This window comes from Oncorhynchus keta, chromosome 10, assembly GCF_023373465.1.
Source record: "Oncorhynchus keta strain PuntledgeMale-10-30-2019 chromosome 10, Oket_V2, whole genome shotgun sequence".
In the NCBI taxonomy this organism is placed as follows: domain Eukaryota; kingdom Metazoa; phylum Chordata; class Actinopteri; order Salmoniformes; family Salmonidae; genus Oncorhynchus; species Oncorhynchus keta.
In genome coordinates, this window is record NC_068430.1 from 26246737 (window position 1) to 26269655 (window position 22919).

The 22919-nt window shown below is 43.0% G+C and overlaps 1 protein-coding gene across 2 annotated transcripts in view; it reads right to left on the reverse strand.

The window, feature by feature from the left end:
• The window catches only part of LOC118388441 (receptor-type tyrosine-protein phosphatase gamma-like), a 352509-nt gene that overhangs the window by 96163 nt on the left and 233427 nt on the right, over window positions 1-22919 (reverse strand). For both annotated transcript variants that reach the window (XM_035777526.2, XM_035777525.2), the window contains exons 3-4: window positions 22673-22855; window positions 11122-11270 (exon numbers count right to left, since the gene is read on the reverse strand). In XM_035777526.2, coding sequence (XP_035633419.2) covers window positions 11122-11270; window positions 22673-22855 — 332 coding nt within the window. The remainder of the gene's footprint in view (window positions 1-11121; window positions 11271-22672; window positions 22856-22919) is intronic.

Below are 22919 nucleotides of genomic sequence, written 5' to 3' on the forward strand. Positions count from 1 at the left end.
AGAGAGAGGGGAAGAGAGAGGGGAGAGAGAGGGGAAGAGAGAGTGGAAGAGAGAGGGGAAGAGAGAGTGGAAGAGAGAGGGGGAGAGTGAGGGGAAGAGAGAGTGGAAGAGATAGTGGAAGAGACAGGGGAAGAGAGAGGGGAAGAAAGAGGGGAAGAGAGAGTGGAAGAGTGAGGGGAAGAGAGTGTTTGTGAATTGTCCCCTAGTTTTAAGTTGTTTAGATAGATAATGAGGCTGATAGAGACTGGGGAGTCTCCCATGGTCTGCAAATTACACCACTGTTAGGGGAGTGTATGTGTGTGTGTGTGTATTGTCTCTGCAAATAGGACTGAAATATTAATGTGGACAATCTGGCTCATTAAGAAAGAGATTGTGGCCTACTTGAGCTTGACAAAAACAAACACGCTCCTTCAAAGAGTGAAAACAGTGACTCGGAGTGCGACAAGATAAAAAGTCTAATCAAATATCTAATGAGCTTGATCGCTGACAGAGAGCTAATACATAAACCACTGGTTTCAAAGCCATATAATAAAGTATACGAAAGAGATTGTGTTCCATATGATGTGTTTGGAGGCATGTCTGCTCACATGTATCACATATATCATGCACGTGTCCGTCCTACGTCTTGTAATGTTCTGTCTGACAACAAAAACACAGTCGCCTCGGTGTTCTTCCACCTTGAAGTGGACACTGAGAGGAATAGAGTTCCATCAGAGGGGAGGTGCAACAAGACTGGGAAGGGCTCTGTGATATCACCCTCTGGGACCATGGAAGATCTGAGGCTGAATCACAAGCCTTTGTGCTGGGAAGGAACCAATGACAGACGTACAGGATGTGCTCCACTCTGTGTCCTAGTTGGGAGAGAGGACATCAAGGTGTTGTTTTGATTCTGTGATTCACACAACCAGAGCTCTCCATGGAGTTTAGTACCTGGCCGAGCACTCCACTGGTGCACTCCACCAGGCTCTGCTTATTTCTCACAAATGGATGTCCATCAAAAAGATCATTGTAGCATAGGCACCTGTGGCACCAAAGCTACCTCAAGTCTCCCTCACTACAATGACTTTAAAAGCCAGGTATACAATACAGGACGAAAGTGCAATAGCTGGGATATTAAACATGTTTGGTGTGTTGAGCCCTTTGAAATCTATCTTAAAACCCCAAAATACATTACATGAGAAATGTTAGAATGTCAGTCCCTCCTTTTTCAATTTCGGGAGTATTGCTTTTTCATAAAATCTGGAAAATATTGCTTTTGAGAAAACAAAAGGCAGCCTGTATCGGCAACGAGATTATTAAAAATGGTATCAAGCTAGCCCAGAACTGGGACAACATCTTTTTGCCCTCTAGGTAGCATTGGGCTTTTAAAGAATGGCTGTGTTTTTCGGTGTCATTGAGGACAGGCCAGGAAATATAACATTATGTTAGAAATTGCACCCCTCCCGATCCAGAGGGAGGCCAATCATAAATAAAATAGAGAAATACATTTAAAAAAGGAGCTTGGCATGGCAGTCATCAGTTATCTTTGAAGGTTTAATGGAATGTAGCTGCCAAGAAAGGGAACGACAGAGGGAGGGAGAGAGAGAGAGATATAGAAATAGTGTGTGAGGGAGAGAGAGAGACAAAGAGAAGAGAAATAGAGAAGAAGAGGGACACAAAGAGAGAAAGTGTGAGAGGCCCAACATGACAATACATAAGAATACCACTCCACAATATTTCTCCTTTCTGAATCAAACACAAAATAGACCAACTGTTGAAAATTATAATATTATGACTTTGCTGTAAAACCTCCTCTGAGTCCACTAAAACTGTATCTCTAAGCTGACTCTTCTTTTCCATCCTTTACCCTCTCAATAATAAATCAATTTGTTCTTTATTTCCTCCGTGGACGCTCTTTGAGCCAAATTACGTCATCCCCACAATGACCGTACGTACCTACCCCAACCAGAAACCATGGATTTCAGGCAGCATCCACACTGAGCTAAAGTCTAGAGCTGCCACTTTCAAGGAGTGGGACTCTAATCCGGAAGCTTATAAGAAATCCCGCTATGCCCTCCGACGAACCATCAAACAGGCAAAGCGTCAATACAGGACTCCCTGTCCGAGTCGGTAATACCAACAAGTTTTAAGCAGACCACCATAGTGCCTGTGCCCAAGAACACTAAGGTAACCTGCCTAAATGATTACCGACCTATAGCACTCACGTCTGTAGTCATGAAGTGCTTTGAAAGGCTGGTCATGGCTCACATCCACACCATCATCTCAGAAACCCTAGACCCACTCCAATTTGCATACCACCCCAACAGATCCACAGATGATGCAGTCTCCACACTGCCCTTTCACACCTGGACAAAAGGAACACCTATGTGAGAATGCTTTTCATTGACTACAGCTCAGCGTTCAACACCACAGTGCCCTCAAAGCGCATCAATAAGCTAAGGACCCTGAGACTAAACACCTCCCTCTGCAACTGGATCTTGGACTTCCTGACGGGCCGCCCCCCAGGTGGTAAGGGTAGGTAAACAACACATCCGCCACGCTGATCCAAAACACAGGGGCCCCTCAGGGGTGCGTGCTCAGCCCCTTTCTGTACTCCCTGTTCACTCATGACTGCACGGCCAGGCACGACTCAAACACCACCAACGCCTGATCACCGACAACAACGAGACAGACTATAGGGAAGAGGTCAGAGACCTGGCCGTGTGGTGCCAGGACAACAACCTCTCCCTCAATTTGATCAAGACAAAGGAGATGATTGTGGACTACAGGAAAAAGAGGACCGAGCACACCCCCATTCTCATTGACGGGGCTGCAGTGGAGCAGGTTGAGAACTTCAAGTGTCCACATCACCAACAAACTAACATGGTCTACGCACACCATGTCAGTCGTGAAGTGGGCAAGACAAAACATATTCCACCTCAGGAGACTGAAAAGATTTGGCATGGGTCCTCAGATCCACAAAAGGTTCTACAGCTGCACCATCGATAGAGCATCACTGCCTGGTAAATGACTTAAATGTAAATGTAAATGTAAATGGTATGGCAACTGCTCGGCCGCCGACCGCAAGGCACTACAGAGGGTAGTGCAAACAGCCCAGTACATCCCTAGGGCTAAGCTTCCTGCCATCCAGGACCTCTATACCAGACGGGGTCAGAGAAAGGCCCTAACAATTGGCAAAGACTCCAGCCACCCTAGTCATAGACTGTTCTCTCTGCTACCACATGGCAAGAGGTACCAGAGCGCCAAGTCTAGGTCCGAGAGGCTTCTAAACAGCTTCTACCCCCAAGCCATAAGACTGATGAACATCTAGTCAAATGGCTACCCAGACTATTCACATTGCCCCCCCCCCTCCTCCCTCCCTTCTCCACACCACTGCCACTCTGTTGTCATCTGTGCATAGTCCCTTTAATTAACTCTACCTACAGTGCCTTGCGAAAGTATTCGGCCCCCTTGAACTTTGCGACCTTTTGCCACATTTCAGGCTTCAAACATAAAGATATAAAACTGTATTTTTTTGTGAAGAATCAACAACAAGTGGGACACAATCATGAAGTGGAATGACATTTATTGGATATTTCAAACTTTTATAACAAATCAAAAACTGAAAAATTGGGTGTGTAAAATTATTCAGCCCCTTTACTTTCAGTGCAGCAAGAAATGTACATACTACCTCAATTATCCGGTGCCCCCGCACACTGACTCTGTACCGGCACCCCCCTTTATATATTGTTATTTTTTACATGACATCTTGTTACACTTCCTTCCTCTCCCTGACATGTTTTGATTGACATGCCCCTCATTTCCTCTGTCTGTACACTACACAGACAGCAGATTAAAACTTTAGCTAGCCTGACATAGACTTTGATCAATATTTGTTTGATTGTATCCCCTGTATCCCCTATCCCCTAAGTCATTAAAAAGCCATGCACAGCACCATAGGCGTCTGTGTTGTCAAGACCTGGAAGTAACCTTAACAACAGAACGAGCATAACTAAAGCGTGGGCATTCTGGCAAGGTTATACCAACTGTGCTAAGTATCTACAGGCACCGAAAATAGAACCAACGCACCAGTCATTATGCACAGATGTAGGATATTAATTTGACTAGTTTCTCACAGGAGGAAAATAACCCTGTAGCAACTGAATATTTGACAGCCTTGCTGATACACTAGGCCCACGGTGACAGGGAAATGGACCAGGTACAAATATGAAACTTCTCAAGTAAAAGTTACATACAAAACATGAGCTGAAAACTTTAGAAATGAAAGAGAATCAAATCAAATGTTTTTGGTCACACACATGGTTAGCAGATGTTAATGCAAGTGAAATGCTTGTGCTTCTAATTCCAACAGTGCAGTAATATCTAACAAGTAATCTAACAATTCCCCAACAACTACCTAATACAAGTATATGGATGAGCGATGGCCGAGCTGCATAGGCAAGGTGCAGTAGATGGTATAAAATACAATGTATACATGTGATATAAGTAATGTAAGATATGTAAACATTATTAAAGTGGCATTGTTTAAATTGACTAGTGATCAATTTATTAAAGTGTCCAGTGATTGGGTCTCAATGTAGGCAGCAGCCTCTCTGAGTTAGTGATTGCTGTTTAGCAGTCTGATGGCCTTGAGATAGAAGCTGTTTCTCAATCTCTCGGTCCCAGCTTTGATGCACCTGTACCGACCTCGCCTTCTGGATGATAGCAGTGTGAACAGGCAGTGGCTCAGGTGGTTGTTGTCCTTGATGATCTTTTTGGCCTTCCTGTGAAATCGGGTGCTGTAGGTGTCATGGAGGGCAGGTACTTTGCCCATCAATTGTGTTTTTGCAAATATCAACACACCAAAACACAAATGTACTGTACACAGTACTACCATACATACGGTAGACTTGAAAAAATACACAATGAATATCTATGCACAAGGTAATTTAGGCCAGGAATGCATTTTCTGTTTCATCCACTGCAAAAAGGTTGACGGAAATAAAATTCCATTCATCACTGACATCTATTATTTGTGATACAGTACCTTCAGCGTCTGTGAGAGTGTGCACATCATCTACCTTGCCCCCCATCTTGTTCTGAGGCCCACAGGGGGGGGGAGAGGGGCAGGAGCATGGAGGAGAAGGAGGAGTAGGGGGCAATGATGGTGGAAGGAGGAGGAAGAGGCCTGGTTAAGGCATCAGAAGGCTCCAGTTCGGCTGGCGGCTAGCCGAAGTCAGTTAGGCGAACTGAACGAGTGTGCTCGCATACACCCTTAAAAGACATTCACTTCAAAAATGAGAAAAAAGGGACAAAAGTACAGTTTGTCCATTTTGAGATGCCTAAGCCAGTAAACACTTCCTCAAAATAGTACAAATTTATCTAAGATAACTCAAGAAATCTGTCATTGATTTTGATGTTTTTGCCGAAGAGATCTTAGTCGCGCAATTTTAAATCTAAATGAGATGTTTGGTAGAGTATTTCTAAATAAAAAAATGGTCACTTGTTGAATGACAACAAAGACTACTGAAGAATCCCTACCGTTGACCAATCACCGTCGAAGGGGCGTAGACTTTCGGCTAACAACTTCGGCTTGCCTCAATAATTTTTTTTTGTGTGGCCAAACAACTGAACAAACAAAAACATAACAAAATGGCGTCATAATATATGCTCAAACTGTTCCGAACTGTTTCGGCTGAGAAGCATGTGGACGCCTTTACGCTGGACAGAATTGAAAGACTGAGAGAGCAGTGAAATCACTCCAGGGTGTCAAGAGGGCATGGAGAAATAAAGCTGGAACACTCTCCTCTCACCACCTTAGAACACGGGAGCAGATGTGTGATATTACAAAGTGGGAGGACTTCCTCTCTGACACCGTAAACAGAGAGTTTCAGAGAGATGTCCCTGCAAGGAATGATACTGCAATAACCTGCTTTGAGGTCATTCGGACATTATACTAAACTGAGTTTGAGTTCTGTTGTGATGATGTGTCATCCTTTCCATGATACACCAACTCATTCCTATAGGATTCAATTTATCCTGAAGATGACCCCGATGAAGTTAAGCTTCCTACAATCAAATAAATTCAGTCCATACTCCATGCATAATTCATTTATAAATCATTGAAGCCAAATCTTTCCGGAATCCATTCCGAGACTGAGGGTGGGGATGTGATTGTTGTACAGTATGAGCAGGGTAACACACCGTGGGTGATGGATACAGATGGAGAGCTGTGCGTCATGCCTGCCTGGCTGTGCTTTGCATATTAAGCAGTGTTTTACAGTTAAAACAGCAGGTAGGAACGCAGCAGTCCCCCACTTAATCACAAGCTTATTAGAGAACAATTACTAAATGGCAAGGCTTGTAAACATAAATCATTCAAGAGGACTTTAAGAAATGAAAGTGGCATTTTGCAGAAAATCTCCTCTGTGTTGACAGCAGTGTCCTCATGAGTATTCATAGGAGAGGGCTCAGACCAACCAGGGTCTGTTAGTGACAGTCACCAAGGACATCTGGCCACAGCTACAGTATATGCTTTAGTCTGTCTCTCTGTTAGCACTAAGCATACTACTACTACTGTTGATAAAGGCTTTTAGAGTGTGTTATATATGACTAGCATGTTTAAAATCATCCTTCTTTCATTCTATTAACTTATTTATTTTCCTGTCTTTTTACTTTGACACCGGTCATACTACCCAACAGAAATGACATCACAGAAATGTCCTCCCTTACGAAGTCAGAGCTTACATGCCTCACACACGCACGCACGCACGCACGCACGCACGCACGCACGCACGCACGCACGCACACACACACACACACACACACACACACACACACACACACACACACACACACACACACACACACACACAGTGAGAGTGGTTAGATTTAATTAGGGGAAAAAGAGGGGGGATAAGGAAGGGAAGTGGAAGAAGGCATGATCACCACTAATGCGTATAATCAGCTACAAGTACTTATTTTAATAATATGTCAGGCTTTGTGTCAATGGGGTTGTTTTTCTCTGTTGCTGGGGGAGTGTCTATCTCCTTGCAATTGAGAGCCCTGTCTGCCCTAGACTGAGGGTTCTCCTCTCTTCATACTCTTATCACCAGACAGACATCTCTGGTAATGTGTTGAGGAATCACTAGGGGGTTGGCATTTCGCTAATGTTCTAAATGGGCAGTGGCATCAAATAAAATATTGGGTTATACATAATGAAGATCAAAACAGATAATTTTAAATGGGCTAAGTATATAGGGGAACACTGATACAGATTTTTTTTAAATGAAAGAAAAAACCCAAAGCTTGAGCCTTTGTCCATCAAACGCTATACATGATCTCAGACTGGACAACAACAGTGGAGGAAACCACAGCCACTGAATTCAGGTCAGCTCAAGAGGGAGAAGCAGAAATTCAGCGCAAACCAATTTAACTAGACCCACTTTTTCAACTAATGGCTCTGCAAAACCACCCAGGGTTTAAGGTATTTTCCAAATTAAACCTTGTCATTGGCAATTTCCCTGCCACAGTACATCTGAATAAGATTGGGAGAGACCCACCGTGCCTCAGTGTATTGCATCCAGATTTAGTAACAAAGCCACTTTGTACCTGTGGATTACCACTTTATATTAACACTGCTGTTTTCCTACCAGAAGAAGAGCTGAGATGGAGAGCTGCTCTCATCTCTCCTATACTACAGGTCAGCACAGCACCTGTGACATTAAAGAGGTCATGTGACATTAGATGATGGGAAGCCATAATCAATAGCACAGCAAGGCATGACGGCAATGGGGTGCGCCTACACACACACACACACACACACACACACACACACACACACACACACACACACACACACACACACACACACACACACACACACACACACACACACACACACACACACACACACACACACACACACACACACACAGCCCTGCCACTGGCATATTTAATTACCTCTTAGACACAATCGCCCTCCTTGACAGAATGTTAATTGTGAACTATCTCCACAGTGCATTCCTCCTCCCTTACTCTCTCTCTCTCTTTCTACTGTGTACTCAGCTCTATATCCTTCCCCTACCTTTCTCTTATTCTCCCTCCCTCTCTCGCTCTCTCTCGCTCTCGCTGTACAGATAAGGACATGAGTAGGGGGAGTTGTCAGCACTCATTAGCATTCACCACAGTAACACTCTCAGACAACCAAGTCCAGGGCTGTAACATGGGTTTGAGTTTTAGTGAGGTCTGGAAGGTCTCCCCAGAATGTTTTGGGAAATTTGAAGCTGATTTACTGCTTTTCTATACAATGAAATAAAAACATAAAAATGCTATTTGGAGAAGAGCAAAAACAAGAAAAAATGACCCCAGCCATTATCACCTTGGCTTCTGTAGGTTCATTCACATCAGTTCACATCAGTTCATTCACATCATTCTACAAACACACCTCAGTCATTCTACGAAGCCTATTAGCTCTTCAACTGTAATGTTTTACCCGGAAATATGAGAACTGATTCACACTGAGACATAGCATCAGTGACTGTTCAGTCAGTTGTAATGATGTACTGCATAAAATCATCAACTCTTTAATTATATCTCTTATCAAATGACATAGCATTCACATTTGTATTCCTAGGCATTACTAATAATGCTCCGCACAAACAAACATGAATGGAGCACCCAGATGATCATATTATGACATTCACATGAATTATTAGAATATTACTTCTGATTCTGTATTAATATCAGTTTGTAGTTGAAAAAACAGTGGGGAATGGATATGGCGAACAACCACCGATGTAAACAATAATGTATGAGATTTTTAGAACTGTATTGTTTGCCTATAGGGAGGAGGCCATATGGAGATGTTCATATTGAAAAATATATATTTTTAAGTTCCTAACTTGTTTGATTAGATTTGTACAGTTTTTTTCAGGGGACCCCACATGGGGCCCTGACCCCAAGTTCGGGAACCACTATACTAACTTCTCTCTCTGCTTGCTTCCTCTCTCTCTCTGTCTCCTCTGCTTCCTCCTGCATACACTGCAGCCTGCCTCAGTCTCACCACATCACTGTCTGCCTCAGTAGCCTACTCTCTGTAAAGCAAAGTTATTATGGCAACTTAGTAAACACTTTTTAGGCTCCGTTTAACGTTAGGCTCTTACTTCATCCTTCTAGTTGGCTAAGTAATACTACCCAGAGCCCTTCAACATTACTGCAATACTGCTGCTGGAGAGTTTTAAAATGGCCTTTTGTCTAGCATCTCGCACATTGTCAGCAGCATCTCTACTGTAGTTCTCTAGTGAAGCCGACTGCGAGCTGGGGTAGTTTTTTGAAAAGTTTTTTTTTTATACATATCAGGCCCTTGGCCTGTGCCACGAGAGGGAGGAGTTAGCTGTTTGAGAGAGTGGTGAACGTGCTACTAAAAAGGAAAATCCAGGAGACAAATCAGGGGGACGCAGGCAAACATAACGAGCAAACCACTGTTCATGATTCCACTCGTTCGCAAAGAGGCAGGCACTATTAGAACTCAGTCAGATCAAGAATATAAGCATTCTGAACTTTGATCAACGCTGGGAGCATATTCAGATGTTCACCCATAATAGATTTTCTTTGTGTGCAAAAAATATATTTGTATTATGTATTTATTTGACAAATTAGAAACAATTACCGATGTCAATCATATATCAATCATATTATATAGTTACGGCCATGACCATGTCGCACGAATAACCAGCCCAAACTAATCAAATCCAGTTAATCTTTCATGCTGGCATATTGGCTAGAAAGAACATTCTATTCTGCAGACATCAGGACAGAGATCAACAGAGTGGACCGCAAATCATACAATGAATCATTCAAGAAATCATCAATATAACAGAAGAGGGAGTTCGGCCTTTTATTGATCAGTTTCGCAATGCGCAAAAGTGAATGTGTGAAACATGAGATGCAGCACCTTGTAAGCAGCACATTACGTTATTGGAGGGACAAAGCACCCAATGAAAAAAACTGAAATGACAACATAAAATTGAAATACTTAAAATTAAGTTTATTATAGTAAATTAAAACGAAACATGAAAAAACTATTTAGTAAATTGAAAATAAATAACTAACAAACCTGTTTTAAGTTGGTGAAGAGCAACTGCAGAAAATTGAGGTTGGCTGCAATAAAAACTTCATGACCTTTGATCACATCATTTTTGTAAAGTTCATGCAGTTGACATGTAGGTAAATATGACATTGTTTAACCCCATTATTCAACACACTGGCCCACTGACTCGACAAAAGTGATCCACTCTTACGTGGCCATTGAGATTAGCATGATGCAAGACTTTGTCTCACATAGACACACAGAGTATCTGTGCTTCACACTGCTACAATGTGGTGGCTATGGGACCAAAACAGCGGAGAAGTTCAGCCTCACTCTTCAATGATCCTGGTTGTTTCGTAAATTGACCTACTACTACTGTTTCCTTCATGCATCTACGTCATCTTGCGGAGTCTACCTTTAAGCCTAACCTAACCTATGACCTGACCCATCACCTTGTGCATTAACACCCCACGCTGTCAACAAGTGACAACACCCCCCAAAAAAAAACATACAACACATAGATGGCTACTAGCCTCCCACGCATATGCTAGTTTCTGTCCCTAACACTAGTTTACTATAATAACCTTCTTAAAACTGCTGACACCAGCCAAACTCACCAAATGTCAAATGATCTATATTAATCTGTTCGCCAAAGACAGTAAAGAGTCTGCTGGGGTTGTCGTTAATCAAAACATAATAATTATATTTTGCCATTCAAGGGAACAACAGCTGGGTAGCTGGGTTTAGATATCACTTGAGATTTTTACTGGATCCTAAAGCTGTCTCTTAGCTGCAGTGTGCTGCGCCAGACCAGACGCCCATACTGATAAATCAGGCTTTAGGAGTGAGATCGGCCATCACTGGCCATCCACTGATCAGACCCAAGGGCCCCGGCCTTCACATTTTTAGATCGATATGGGACCACCCTCTACTCTTCGCCATTCTGACAGGGGGCAGACTCCCACCCCCACTGCTCCTCATTCATACACTGGGTTTTCTAGAATTCTCTCCTCCAGATATTACCATTCACACTCCTTTCCTCTTGCTCTCACCTCCACTGGGAACCTCTTGCCGTTGATGCTGTGTTCAGAGCCCTCAGATCCGTTGCTCTGGCCCCAGTGGAACTCCACCTTCTCCGCTTTAAAACGCCCGGGCAGGCCCGCACCACGAACAAAGTAGTCATCCTTCAGCATGATAGCCACTGAGAGAGAGAGAGAGAGAGAGAGAGAGAGAGAGAGAGAGAGAGAGAGAGAGAGAGAGAGAGAGAGAGAGAGAGAGAGAGAGAGAGAGAGAGAGAGAGAGAGAGAGAGAGAGAGAGAGAGAGAGAGAGAGAGAGAGAGAGAGAGAGAGAGAGAGAGAGAGAGAGAGAGAGAGAGAGAGAGAGAGTTACATGAGGGTCAGGTAGGTGGCAGGTAGCCTAGCGGTTAAGAGCGTTGGGCCAGTAAACGGACATAGACACAGTGTGAAACTTCTGTTTGGCCTACAAACAATATAAAATTACATTCATTCAAAGCACTTGGTATTGAGGTTCATCATCTGTTTAACTTCCCCAAGGGGATGCTGATGCATTTTCTGAATATAACATGTGGTGATTCTATAACGTCTGTGCTGCCTGCCCTACAAGGCTGGGTCTCTAATTAAGGGCTAATTTGTCTGGTAAAAGCTATCTCCTCAGCCACTTCTAATTGCCTCTGCAAATCTTTTGTTAGTTTATCATACGCTTGTTGAAATAAAGTGGAAATTGACAGAGGGAGGCAATTTTTTTATTCACAAATTTGACTGAATAGACCCACATTTAATTAACTAATACGACCTTAAATAAATGCTCCCATTGTCAAACCGATTTCCTACTGTGATTGAATTTCAGAATTGTTTCTGCTCCTCCTTTCAGGGGAGATTTCTGTCCCATTTAGAAGAAGCACTCAAGTGAAATGAGTGGCCTGGTTGTCATCTCAACGTCTTCAGAAAAGTTTGAAACTAAATACAGCAGGCCTGTTAAATTCCATTTACTTAGTTTGACGTTTCTCATGTCGTAGACTCTGCTAAAGCCTTTGACCCTAAAAACAATAGGCTGGTCTATCAAAGTTAATTTCCCCTCCTTGTGTAGTTTGTGTCCTCTGGGAGATATTGGAGATTTTAAGAGACGTGTCACTTGGTGCTTGTACAAGATTGTTGGCACTCCCACTGAAATTCTACCAGTCTGCATCCAAGAAGCTAAGGTTACACTGAGTAGTAGGACATCCTGTGGGAGCCTGGTCTTCCTGGCAAACCTCATACTACCATTGAGACTGCAATATGAGGGATTAACCACGCATAGTGTGCTAAATGAGTTTCTTAGCATCTACTGCATGGGACTCAAAGATGAAAAAGGTGAGGTGGAGGGAGACTCTACCACAGTGGCTAACTTAAATACACTCCACTGTATTGCTGCTATGCTAAGTCTCACTCCTCCACTGTGGCTAGGCTGAGCTGTTGCGGTTTATGCTAACAGGCTAGCGGAAGGGATGGAACTGCAGCTTACATTAGTGTTCAGAGCACAGCAGGCAGAAAGAAAATCACATATCTTGCTCACTTTTTTCATCATTTGTTTTTGCCTTTTGTTGATTCAGAGTCCTAATCCAGCGTGTGAGGGGAAGGCAAGCCCTGGGAGTTTCATTAGCGATGGGAGCCAGTGTTTGGGCGCGCTAACAGGCGAGCCGGAATTAGACGCTAAGCCAGCGAGACCATGGACAGCAGTGTGTGAAAACCGGGGGCATATATGAAAATAAAGCCGTGATCAATGCAAATATTTCCTCAGGGCTCCAAGTCATCATGAATTTCTTAAAAAGGTTTATTTGATATGATTCTGGGAAAGTATTCTCCGTTCATCCCTCTTCATCCAGCCACCCTCCTTTCCCTCTCAAAAACCATGACACCGTTCTTCTGACAGTGAGACATCTATATAATGACTTCCTGCTTCAAGGTGACAGGGTCAGAGTTCAGTCAAAGATACAGCTTTCTCAGAAGCAGGAGCACTTTTAAAAGAAGCTGATTGAAGCATCCATTATTCAGAGACGCTTTAGGTGATTATGTCAATCAAATTAAATCAAATTGTATCTGTCACATGCGCTGAATACAACAGGTAACAGGTGAAATACTCAGCTGTCACGCTGAATACAACAGGTAACAGGTGAAATACTCAGCTGTCATGCTGAATACAACAGGTAACAGGTGAAATACTCAGCTGTCATGCTGAATACAACAGGTAAGAGGTGAAATACTCAGCTGTCACGCTGAATACAACAGGTAAGAGGTGAAATACTCAGCTGTCACGCTGAATACAACAGGTAAGAGGTGAAATACTCAGCTGTCACGCTGAATACAACAGGTAACAGGTGAAATACTCAGCTGTCATGCTGAATACAACAGGTAACAGGTGAAATACTCAGCTGTCACGCTGAATACAACAGGTAACAGGTGAAATACTCAGCTGTCACGCTGAATACAACAGGTAACAGGTGAAATACTCAGCTGTCACGCTGAATACAACAGGTAAGAGGTGAAATACTCAGCTGTCACGCTGAATACAACAGGTAACAGGTGAAATACTCAGCTGTCACGCTGAATACAACAGGTAACAGGTGAAATACTCAGCTGTCACGCTGAATACAACAGGTAACAGGTGAAATACTCAGCTGTCATGCTGAATACAACAGGTAACAGGTGAAATACTCAGCTGTCACGCTGAATACAACAGGTAACAGGTGAAATACTCAGCTGTCACGCTGAATACAACAGGTAACAGGTGAAATACTCAGCTGTCATGCTGAATACAACAGGTAACAGGTGAAATACTCAGCTGTCACGCTGAATACAACAGGTAACAGGTGAAATACTCAGCTGTCACGCTGAATACAACAGGTAACAGGTGAAATACTCAGCTGTCACGCTGAATACAACAGGTAACAGGTGAAATACTCAGCTGTCACGCTGAATACAACAGGTAACAGGTGAAATACTCAGCTGTCATGCTGAATACAACAGGTAACAGGTGAAATACTCAGCTGTCACGCTGAATACAACAGGTAACAGGTGAAATACTCAGCTGTCATGCTGAATACAACAGGTAACAGGTGAAATACTCAGCTGTCACGCTGAATACAACAGGTAACAGGTGAAATACTCAGCTGTCACGCTGAATACAACAGGTAACAGGTGAAATACTCAGCTGTCACGCTGAATACAACAGGTAACAGGTGAAATACTCAGCTGTCACGCTGAATACAACAGGTAACAGGTGAAATACTCAGCTGTCACGCTGAATACAACAGGTAACAGGTGAAATACTCAGCTGTCACGCTGAATACAACAGGTAACAGGTGAAATACTCAGCTGTCACGCTGAATACAACAGGTAACAGGTGAAATACTCAGCTGTCACGCTGAATACAACAGGTAACAGGTGAAATACTCAGCTGTCATGCTGAATACAACAGGTAACAGGTGAAATACTCAGCTGTCACGCTGAATACAACAGGTAACAGGTGAAATACTCAGCTGTCATGCTGAATACAACAGGTAACAGGTGAAATACTCAGCTGTCACGCTGAATACAACAGGTAAGAGGTGAAATACTCAGCTGTCACGCTGAAATACTCAGCTGTCATGCTGAATACAACAGGTAACAGGTGAAATACTCAGCTGTCACGCTGAATACAACAGGTAACAGGTGAAATACTCAGCTGTCATGCTGAATACAACAGGTAACAGGTGAAATACTCAGCTGTCATGCTGAATACAACAGGTAACAGGTGAAATACTCAGCTGTCACGCTGAATACAACAGGTAACAGGTGAAATACTCAGCTGTCACGCTGAATACAACAGGTAACAGGTGAAATACTCAGCTGTCACGCTGAATACAACAGGTAACAGGTGAAATACTCAGCTGTCATGCTGAATACAACAGGTAACAGGTGAAATACTCAGCTGTCACGCTGAATACAACAGGTAACAGGTGAAATACTCAGCTGTCACGCTGAATACAACAGGTAACAGGTGAAATACTCAGCTGTCACGCTGAATACAACAGGTAACAGGTGAAATACTCAGCTGTCACGCTGAATACAACAGGTAACAGGTGAAATACTCAGCTGTCATGCTGAATACAACAGGTAACAGGTGAAATACTCAGCTGTCATGCTGAATACAACAGGTAACAGGTGAAATACTCAGCTGTCACGCTGAATACAACAGGTAACAGGTGAAATACTCAGCTGTCACGCTGAATACAACAGGTAACAGGTGAAATACTCAGCTGTCACGCTGAATACAACAGGTAACAGGTGAAATACTCAGCTGTCATGCTGAATACAACAGGTAACAGGTGAAATACTCAGCTGTCATGCTGAATACAACAGGTAACAGGTGAAATACTCAGCTGTCACGCTGAATACAACAGGTAACAGGTGAAATACTCAGCTGTCACGCTGAATACAACAGGTAACAGGTGAAATACTCAGCTGTCATGCTGAATACAACAGGTAACAGGTGAAATACTCAGCTGTCACGCTGAATACAACAGGTAAGAGGTGAAATACTCAGCTGTCACGCTGAATACAACAGGTAACAGGTGAAATACTCAGCTGTCACGCTGAATACAACAGGTAACAGGTGAAATACTCAGCTGTCATGCTGAATACAACAGGTAACAGGTGAAATACTCAGCTGTCATGCTGAATACAACAGGTAACAGGTGAAATACTCAGCTGTCATGCTGAATACAACAGGTAACAGGTGAAATACTCAGCTGTCACGCTGAATACAACAGGTAACAGGTGAAATACTCAGCTGTCACGCTGAATACAACAGGTAACAGGTGAAATACTCAGCTGTCACGCTGAATACAACAGGTAACAGGTGAAATACTCAGCTGTCACGCTGAATACAACAGGTAACAGGTGAAATACTCAGCTGTCACGCTGAATACAACAGGTAACAGGTGAAATACTCAGCTGTCACGCTGAATACAACAGGTAACAGGTGAAATACTCAGCTGTCATGCTGAATACAACAGGTAACAGGTGAAATACTCAGCTGTCACGCTGAATACAACAGGTAACAGGTGAAATACTCAGCTGTCACGCTGAATACAACAGGTAACAGGTGAAATACTCAGCTGTCACGCTGAATACAACAGGTAACAGGTGAAATACTCAGCTGTCACGCTGAATACAACAGGTAACAGGTGAAATACTCAGCTGTCACGCTGAATACAACAGGTAACAGGTGAAATACTCAGCTGTCACGCTGAATACAACAGGTAACAGGTGAAATACTCAGCTGTCATGCTGAATACAACAGGTAACAGGTGAAATACTCAGCTGTCATGCTGAATACAACAGGTAACAGGTGAAATACTCAGCTGTCACGCTGAATACAACAGGTAACAGGTGAAATACTCAGCTGTCATGCTGAATACAACAGGTAACAGGTGAAATACTCAGCTGTCACGCTGAATACAACAGGTAACAGGTGAAATACTCAGCTGTCATGCTGAATACAACAGGTAACAGGTGAAATACTCAGCTGTCATGCTGAATACAACAGGTAACAGGTGAAATACTCAGCTGTCACGCTGAATACAACAGGTAACAGGTGAAATACTCAGCTGTCACGCTGAATACAACAGGTAACAGGTGAAATACTCAGCTGTCATGCTGAATACAACAGGTAACAGGTGAAATACTCAGCTGTCATGCTGAATACAACAGGTAACAGGTGAAATACTCAGCTGTCACGCTGAATACAACAGGTAACAGGTGAAATACTCAGCTGTCATGCTGAATACAACAGGTAACAGGTGAAATACTCAGCTGTCACGCTGAATACAACAGGTAACAGGTGAAATACTCAGCTGTCACGCTGAATACAACAGGTAACAGGTGAAATACTCAGCTGTCACGCTGAATACAACAGGTAACAGGTGAAATACTCAGCTGTCACGCTGAATACAACAGGTAAGAGGTGAAATACTCAGCTGTCACGCTGAATACAACAGGTAACAGGTGAAATACTCAGCTGTCATGCTGAATACAACAGGTAACAGGTGAAATACTCAGCTGTCACGCTGAATACAACAGGTAACAGGTGAAATACTCAGCTGTCACGCTGAATACAACAGGTAACAGGTGAAATACTCAGCTGTCACGCTGAATACAACAGGTAACAGGTGAAATACTCAGCTGTCATGCTGAATACAACAGGTAACAGGTGAAATACTCAGCTGTCACGCTGAATACAACAGGTAACAGGTGAAATACTCAGCTGTCATGCTGAATACAACAGGTAACAGGTGAAATACTCAGCTGTCACGCTGAATACAACAGGTAACAGGTGAAATACTCAGCTGTCACGCTGAATACAACAGGTAACAGGTGAAATACTCAGCTGTCACGCTGAATACAACAGGTAACAGGTGAAATACTCAGCTGTCACGCTGAATACAACAGGTAACAGGTGAAATACTCAGCTGTCACGCTGAATACAACAGGTAACAGGTGAAATACTCAGCTGTCACGCTGAATACAACAGGTAAGAGGTGAAATACTCAGCTGTCACGCTGAATACAACAGGTAACAGGTGAAATACTCAGCTGTCATGCTGAATACAACAGGTAAGAGGTGAAATACTCAGCTGTCACGCTGAATACAACAGGTAACAGGTGAAATACTCAGCTGTCACGCTGAATACAACAGGTAACAGGTGAAATACTCAGCTGTCACGCTGAATACAACAGGTAACAGGTGAAATACTCAGCTGTCACGCTGAATACAACAGGTAACAGGTGAAATACTCAGCTGTCATGCTGAATACAACAGGTAACAGGTGAAATACTCAGCTGTCATGCTGAATACAACAGGTAACAGGTGAAATACTCAGCTGTCACGCTGAATACAACAGGTAACAGGTGAAATACTCAGCTGTCACGCTGAATACAACAGGTAAGAGGTGAAATACTCAGCTGTCATTTATAAATAGTGGAGAATGTATAAATAATCCATTGCACAACAAGAGGATGTTTGTCTTGCTAGGCGTGCATTATGGAGTACGCAGAGTCAAGAAGCTGTGCTCTATTTTGTTCTGCTACTGTTGTTTGTGTTAGAACTTCATTTGATTTGGTCGGCAGTGGCACTGCTACGCTAACCCACTATAATACCTGTACTACACTGGTTTTCCCCGATCATGCCTGTAGAGAAGACAGCTCAGAAGTAGCCCTCGTCCTTTAACAAACCATGGCCTTGGGAAGAGATGGCTACGGACATCAGAGGTTCTGAGAAACACCATGCGATCAGGGACAGACATTTCTCATGCCGAGTGAGCTGAGGTCTCTCTCTCTCTCTCTCTCTCTCTCTCTCTCTCTCTCTCTCTCTCTCTCTCTCTCTCTCTCTCTCTCTCTCTCTCTCTCTCTCTCTCTCTCTCTCTCTCTCTCTCTCTCTCTCTCTCTCTCTCTCTCTCTCTCTCTCTCTCTCTCTCTCTCTCTCTCTCTCTCTCTCTCTCTCTCTCCTCCCTCCCTCCCTCCCTCCCTCCCTCCCTCCCTCCCTCCCTCTCCCTCTCCCTCTCCCTCTCTGAGTGATGCCAGGACAGGGACACTACACTAATACACTTCTCAGGGGGGAAGCAGATATCCAGGCAGCCCATTCCCAGGGGAGAAGACGTACAGTCCCCCACCAGATGAACCTGACTCTCCTTCAGCCTCACAAAGACATGGCCTCCAATCTCAACAACAAGCCATTTACTCACCCCACCACTAGTGAGGAATGAGGGCTATTGACTCACATACTCCCTACTAGAGGGAGCTTGAAATTCCATCAGCGTTAGCCTTGATAGAAATATGGCAAAGCTTTATGGGCTATTCCCTCTATAAGATCTTCATTATTTGATAGAACACAATACATCACTCACTGATAGAGGGATTACACAAAGCACATTCAGGCTTCCATTTAGGGTCTCCACTTGGGAGAGATGGACCAGGGACAACACCAGTTCATACATGCCACATTATGTTCAGAGAGATTAATATAATAAAATATCTGACAATATAGAAATCACACTAGTCACATTATTTTCACCAGGTCTGCAGAGAGAGCCTTAATAAGACAGCTGGCCTTGTTGTGACTGCTGTCAATACAGATGCCAGCCACCTGTGGTCCCTGCTCCCACAAGCATTTTAACTCCATTTGTTGGCAGAAAGAGAGGACATCCATCTTTGTGACAGATAGAAATTGTGAAAAATACCTGTCGTAGACAGGGAAAATCCATGACATGTTATAAATGCTGAATTGAGTTTTTTTTCAGGTTTTCAGGTCATCTGTACCAATGACAGATTCACTAATATGGAGGCATCACTTATGTGAAAATCCGCTCCTACCACAAATATTGTATTGGACTGCTGTGCATGTCGCATTTAAACTACTTGAATGTACAGATGTAAGATCTTCATTTGACCTACAGTACAGTGCCTTGCGAAAGTATTCGGCCCCCTTGAACTTTGCGACCTTTTGCCACATTTCAGGCTTCAAACATAAAGATATAAAACTGTATTTTTTTTGTGAAGAATCAACAACAAGTGGGACACAATCATGAAGTGGAACGACATTTTTTGGATATTTCAAACTTTTTTAACAAATCAAAAACTGAAAAATTGGGCGTACAAAATTATTCAGCCCCCTTAAGTTAATACTTTGTAGCGCCACCTTTTGCTGCGATTACAGCTGTAAGTCGCTTGGGGTGTGTGTCTCTATCAGTTTTGCACATCGAGAGACTGAAATTTTTTCCCATTCCTCCTTGCAAAACAGCTCGAGCTCAGTGAGGTTGGATGGAGAGCATTTGTGAACAGCAGTTTTCAGTTCTTTCCACAGATTCTCGATTGGATTCAGGTCTGGACTTTGACTTGGCCATTCTAACACCTGGATATGTTTATTTTTGAACCATTCCATTGTAGATTTTGCTTTATGTTTTGGATCATTGTCTTGTTGGAAGACAAATCTCCGTCCCAGTCTCAGGTCTTTTGCAGACTCCATCAGGTTTTCTACCAGAATGGTCCTGTATTTGGCTCCATCCATCTTCCCATCAATTTTAACCATCTTCCCTGTCCCTGCTGAAGAAAAGCAGGCCCAAACCATGATGCTGCCACCACCATGTTTGACAGTGGGGATGGTTTGTTCAGGGTGATGAGCTATGTTGCTTTTACGCCAAACATAACGTTTTGCATTGTTGCCAAAAAGTTCAATTTTGGTTTCATCTAACCAGAGCACCTTCTTCCACATGTTTGGTGTGTCTCCCAGGTGGCTTGTGGCAAACTTTAAACAACACTTTTTATGGATATCTTTAAGAAATGGCTTTCTTCTTGCCACTCTTCCATAAAGGCCAGATGTGTGCAATATACGACTGATTGTTGTCCTATGGACAGAGTCTCCCACCTCAGCTGAAGATTGATCATGGGCCTCTTGGCTGCATCTCTGATCAGTCTTCTCCTTGTATGAGCTGAAAGTTTAGAGGGACGGCCAGGTCTTGGTAGATTTGCAGTGGTCTGATACTCCTTCCATTTCAATATTATCGCTTGCACAGTGCTCCTTGGGATGTTTAAAGCTTGGGAAATCTTTTTGTATCCAAATCCGGCTTTAAACTTCTTCACAACAGTATCTCGGACCTGCCTGGTGTGTTCCTTGTTCTTCGTGATGCTCTCTGCACTTTTAACGGAACTCTGAGACTATCACAGTGCAGGTGCATTTACACAGAGACTTGATTACACACAGGTGGATTGTATTTATCATCATTAGTCATTCAGGTCAACATTGGATCATTCAGAGATCCTCACTGAACTTCTGGAGAGAGGTTGCTGCACTGAAAGTAAAGGGGCTGAATAATTTTGCACGCCCAATTTATCAGTTTTTGATTCGTTAAAAACGTTTGAAATATCCAATAAATGTCATTCCACTTCATGATTGTGTCCCACTTGTTGTTGATTCTTCACAAAAAAATACAGTTTTATATCTTTATGTTTGAAGCCTGAAATGTGGCAAAAGGTTGCAAAGTTCAAGGGGGCCGAATACTTTCGCAAGGCACTGTATATTGTCAGGATGTTGCTTGGTCAGTGGTTAGGCTATTAGCTGGCCAAAAGTAGGCTACATGAAAAGTAAAATACTGTTAGTATAACCGTGTGTTAGAGTGGGTTTTCAGTTAATTTATGTAAATCACAAAGGTCATATGTATTTCCTGCGGTGCAGGAACTTTCTCAGCAACAAAAGAGTGATCAAATCAAGATCCTAAGATCTGTATGTACATAGTGTGATTTTCATGTACTTTAATGTTATACTAAAAACACAGTGCATTCGGAAAGTATTCAGACCACTTCGCTTTATCCACATTTTGTTAAGTTTCAGCCTTATTTTAAAATGTATTAAATATTTTTTTCCTCATCAATCTGCACAAAATAACCCATAATGACAAAGCGAAAACAGGTTTTTAGACATTTTTTCAAATTTATTAAAAATAAAAAACAGAAATACCTGAAAGAAGTTTGGAACCACCAAGAGGTGACCAAGAACCCGAGAGTCATTCTGACAGAGCTCCAGAGTTCCTCCAGAATCTTCCAGAAGGACAACCATCTCTGCAGCACTCTACCAATCAGGCCTTTATGGTAGCCAGACGGAAGCCACTCCTCAGTAAAAGGGACATGACAGCCCGCCTGGAGTTTTCCAAAAGGGACCTAAAGGACTCTCAGACCATGAGAAACAAGATTCTCTGTCTTCGGCCTGAATGCCAAGCGCCATTATGGAGGAAACCTGGCACCATCCCTAAGGTGAAACATGGTGGTGGCAGCATCGTGCTGTGGGGATGTTTTTCAGAGACAGGGACTAGGAGACTAGTCAGGATCGAGGGAAAGATTAACTGAGCAAAGTACAGAGAGATCCTTGACGAAAACCTGCTCCAGAGTGCTCAGGACCTCATACTGGGGTGAAGGTCCACCTTCCAACAGGAAAACGACCATAAGCACACAGCCAAGACAACGCAGGCTTCGGGACAAGTCTCCCAATGTCCTTGAGTGGCCCAGCCAGAGCCCAGACTTGAACCTGATCAATATCTCTGGAGAGACCTGAAAATAGCTATGCAGCAATGCTCCCCATCCAACCTGACAGAGGATCTGCAGAATATAATGGCAGAAACTCCCCAAATACAGGTGTGCCAAGAATGTACCGTCATACCCAAGAAGACTCGAGGCTGTAATCACTGCCAAATTTACTTCAACAAAGTACTGAGTAAATTGTCTGAATACTTATGTAAATGTGATATTTGAATTTTTTTACTTTTTATAAATTAAAAAAAAAATTCTAAAACCCTGTTTATGCTTTGTCATTATGGGGTGTTGTGTGTAGATTGATGAGAGGAAAAAACTATCTAATATGTTTTAGAATAAGGCTGTAACGTAACAAAAAGTCAAGGGGTCTGAAAACTTTCTGAATGCACTGAAGGTACGTCATAATATGTTCAGACGTATCTATACTGTAAATACATAACCAAAAGAAGGAGAGGGTAAACAGACATTGGGGGACTGTGAATCTCACCTGTTTTGCCAGTGTTCTTCATTGAAGTCTTGTTGGAGGACTCTGTCTCAAATCCATCCAAAGCTAGCTCCTGATACTCCATGGACACCTTGCTGTCCTGATCTGCAATGTTGATTGGGGATTGGTTCCTCTCTCTGCATTCTGGGTAGGCTGATGACCAGCCCTCCTCTGGCCCGTATGTACCTGGATGAGAAGAAAGAATACGATATATATATTCCATACGATACAATGTGGTTTTACCATCCAA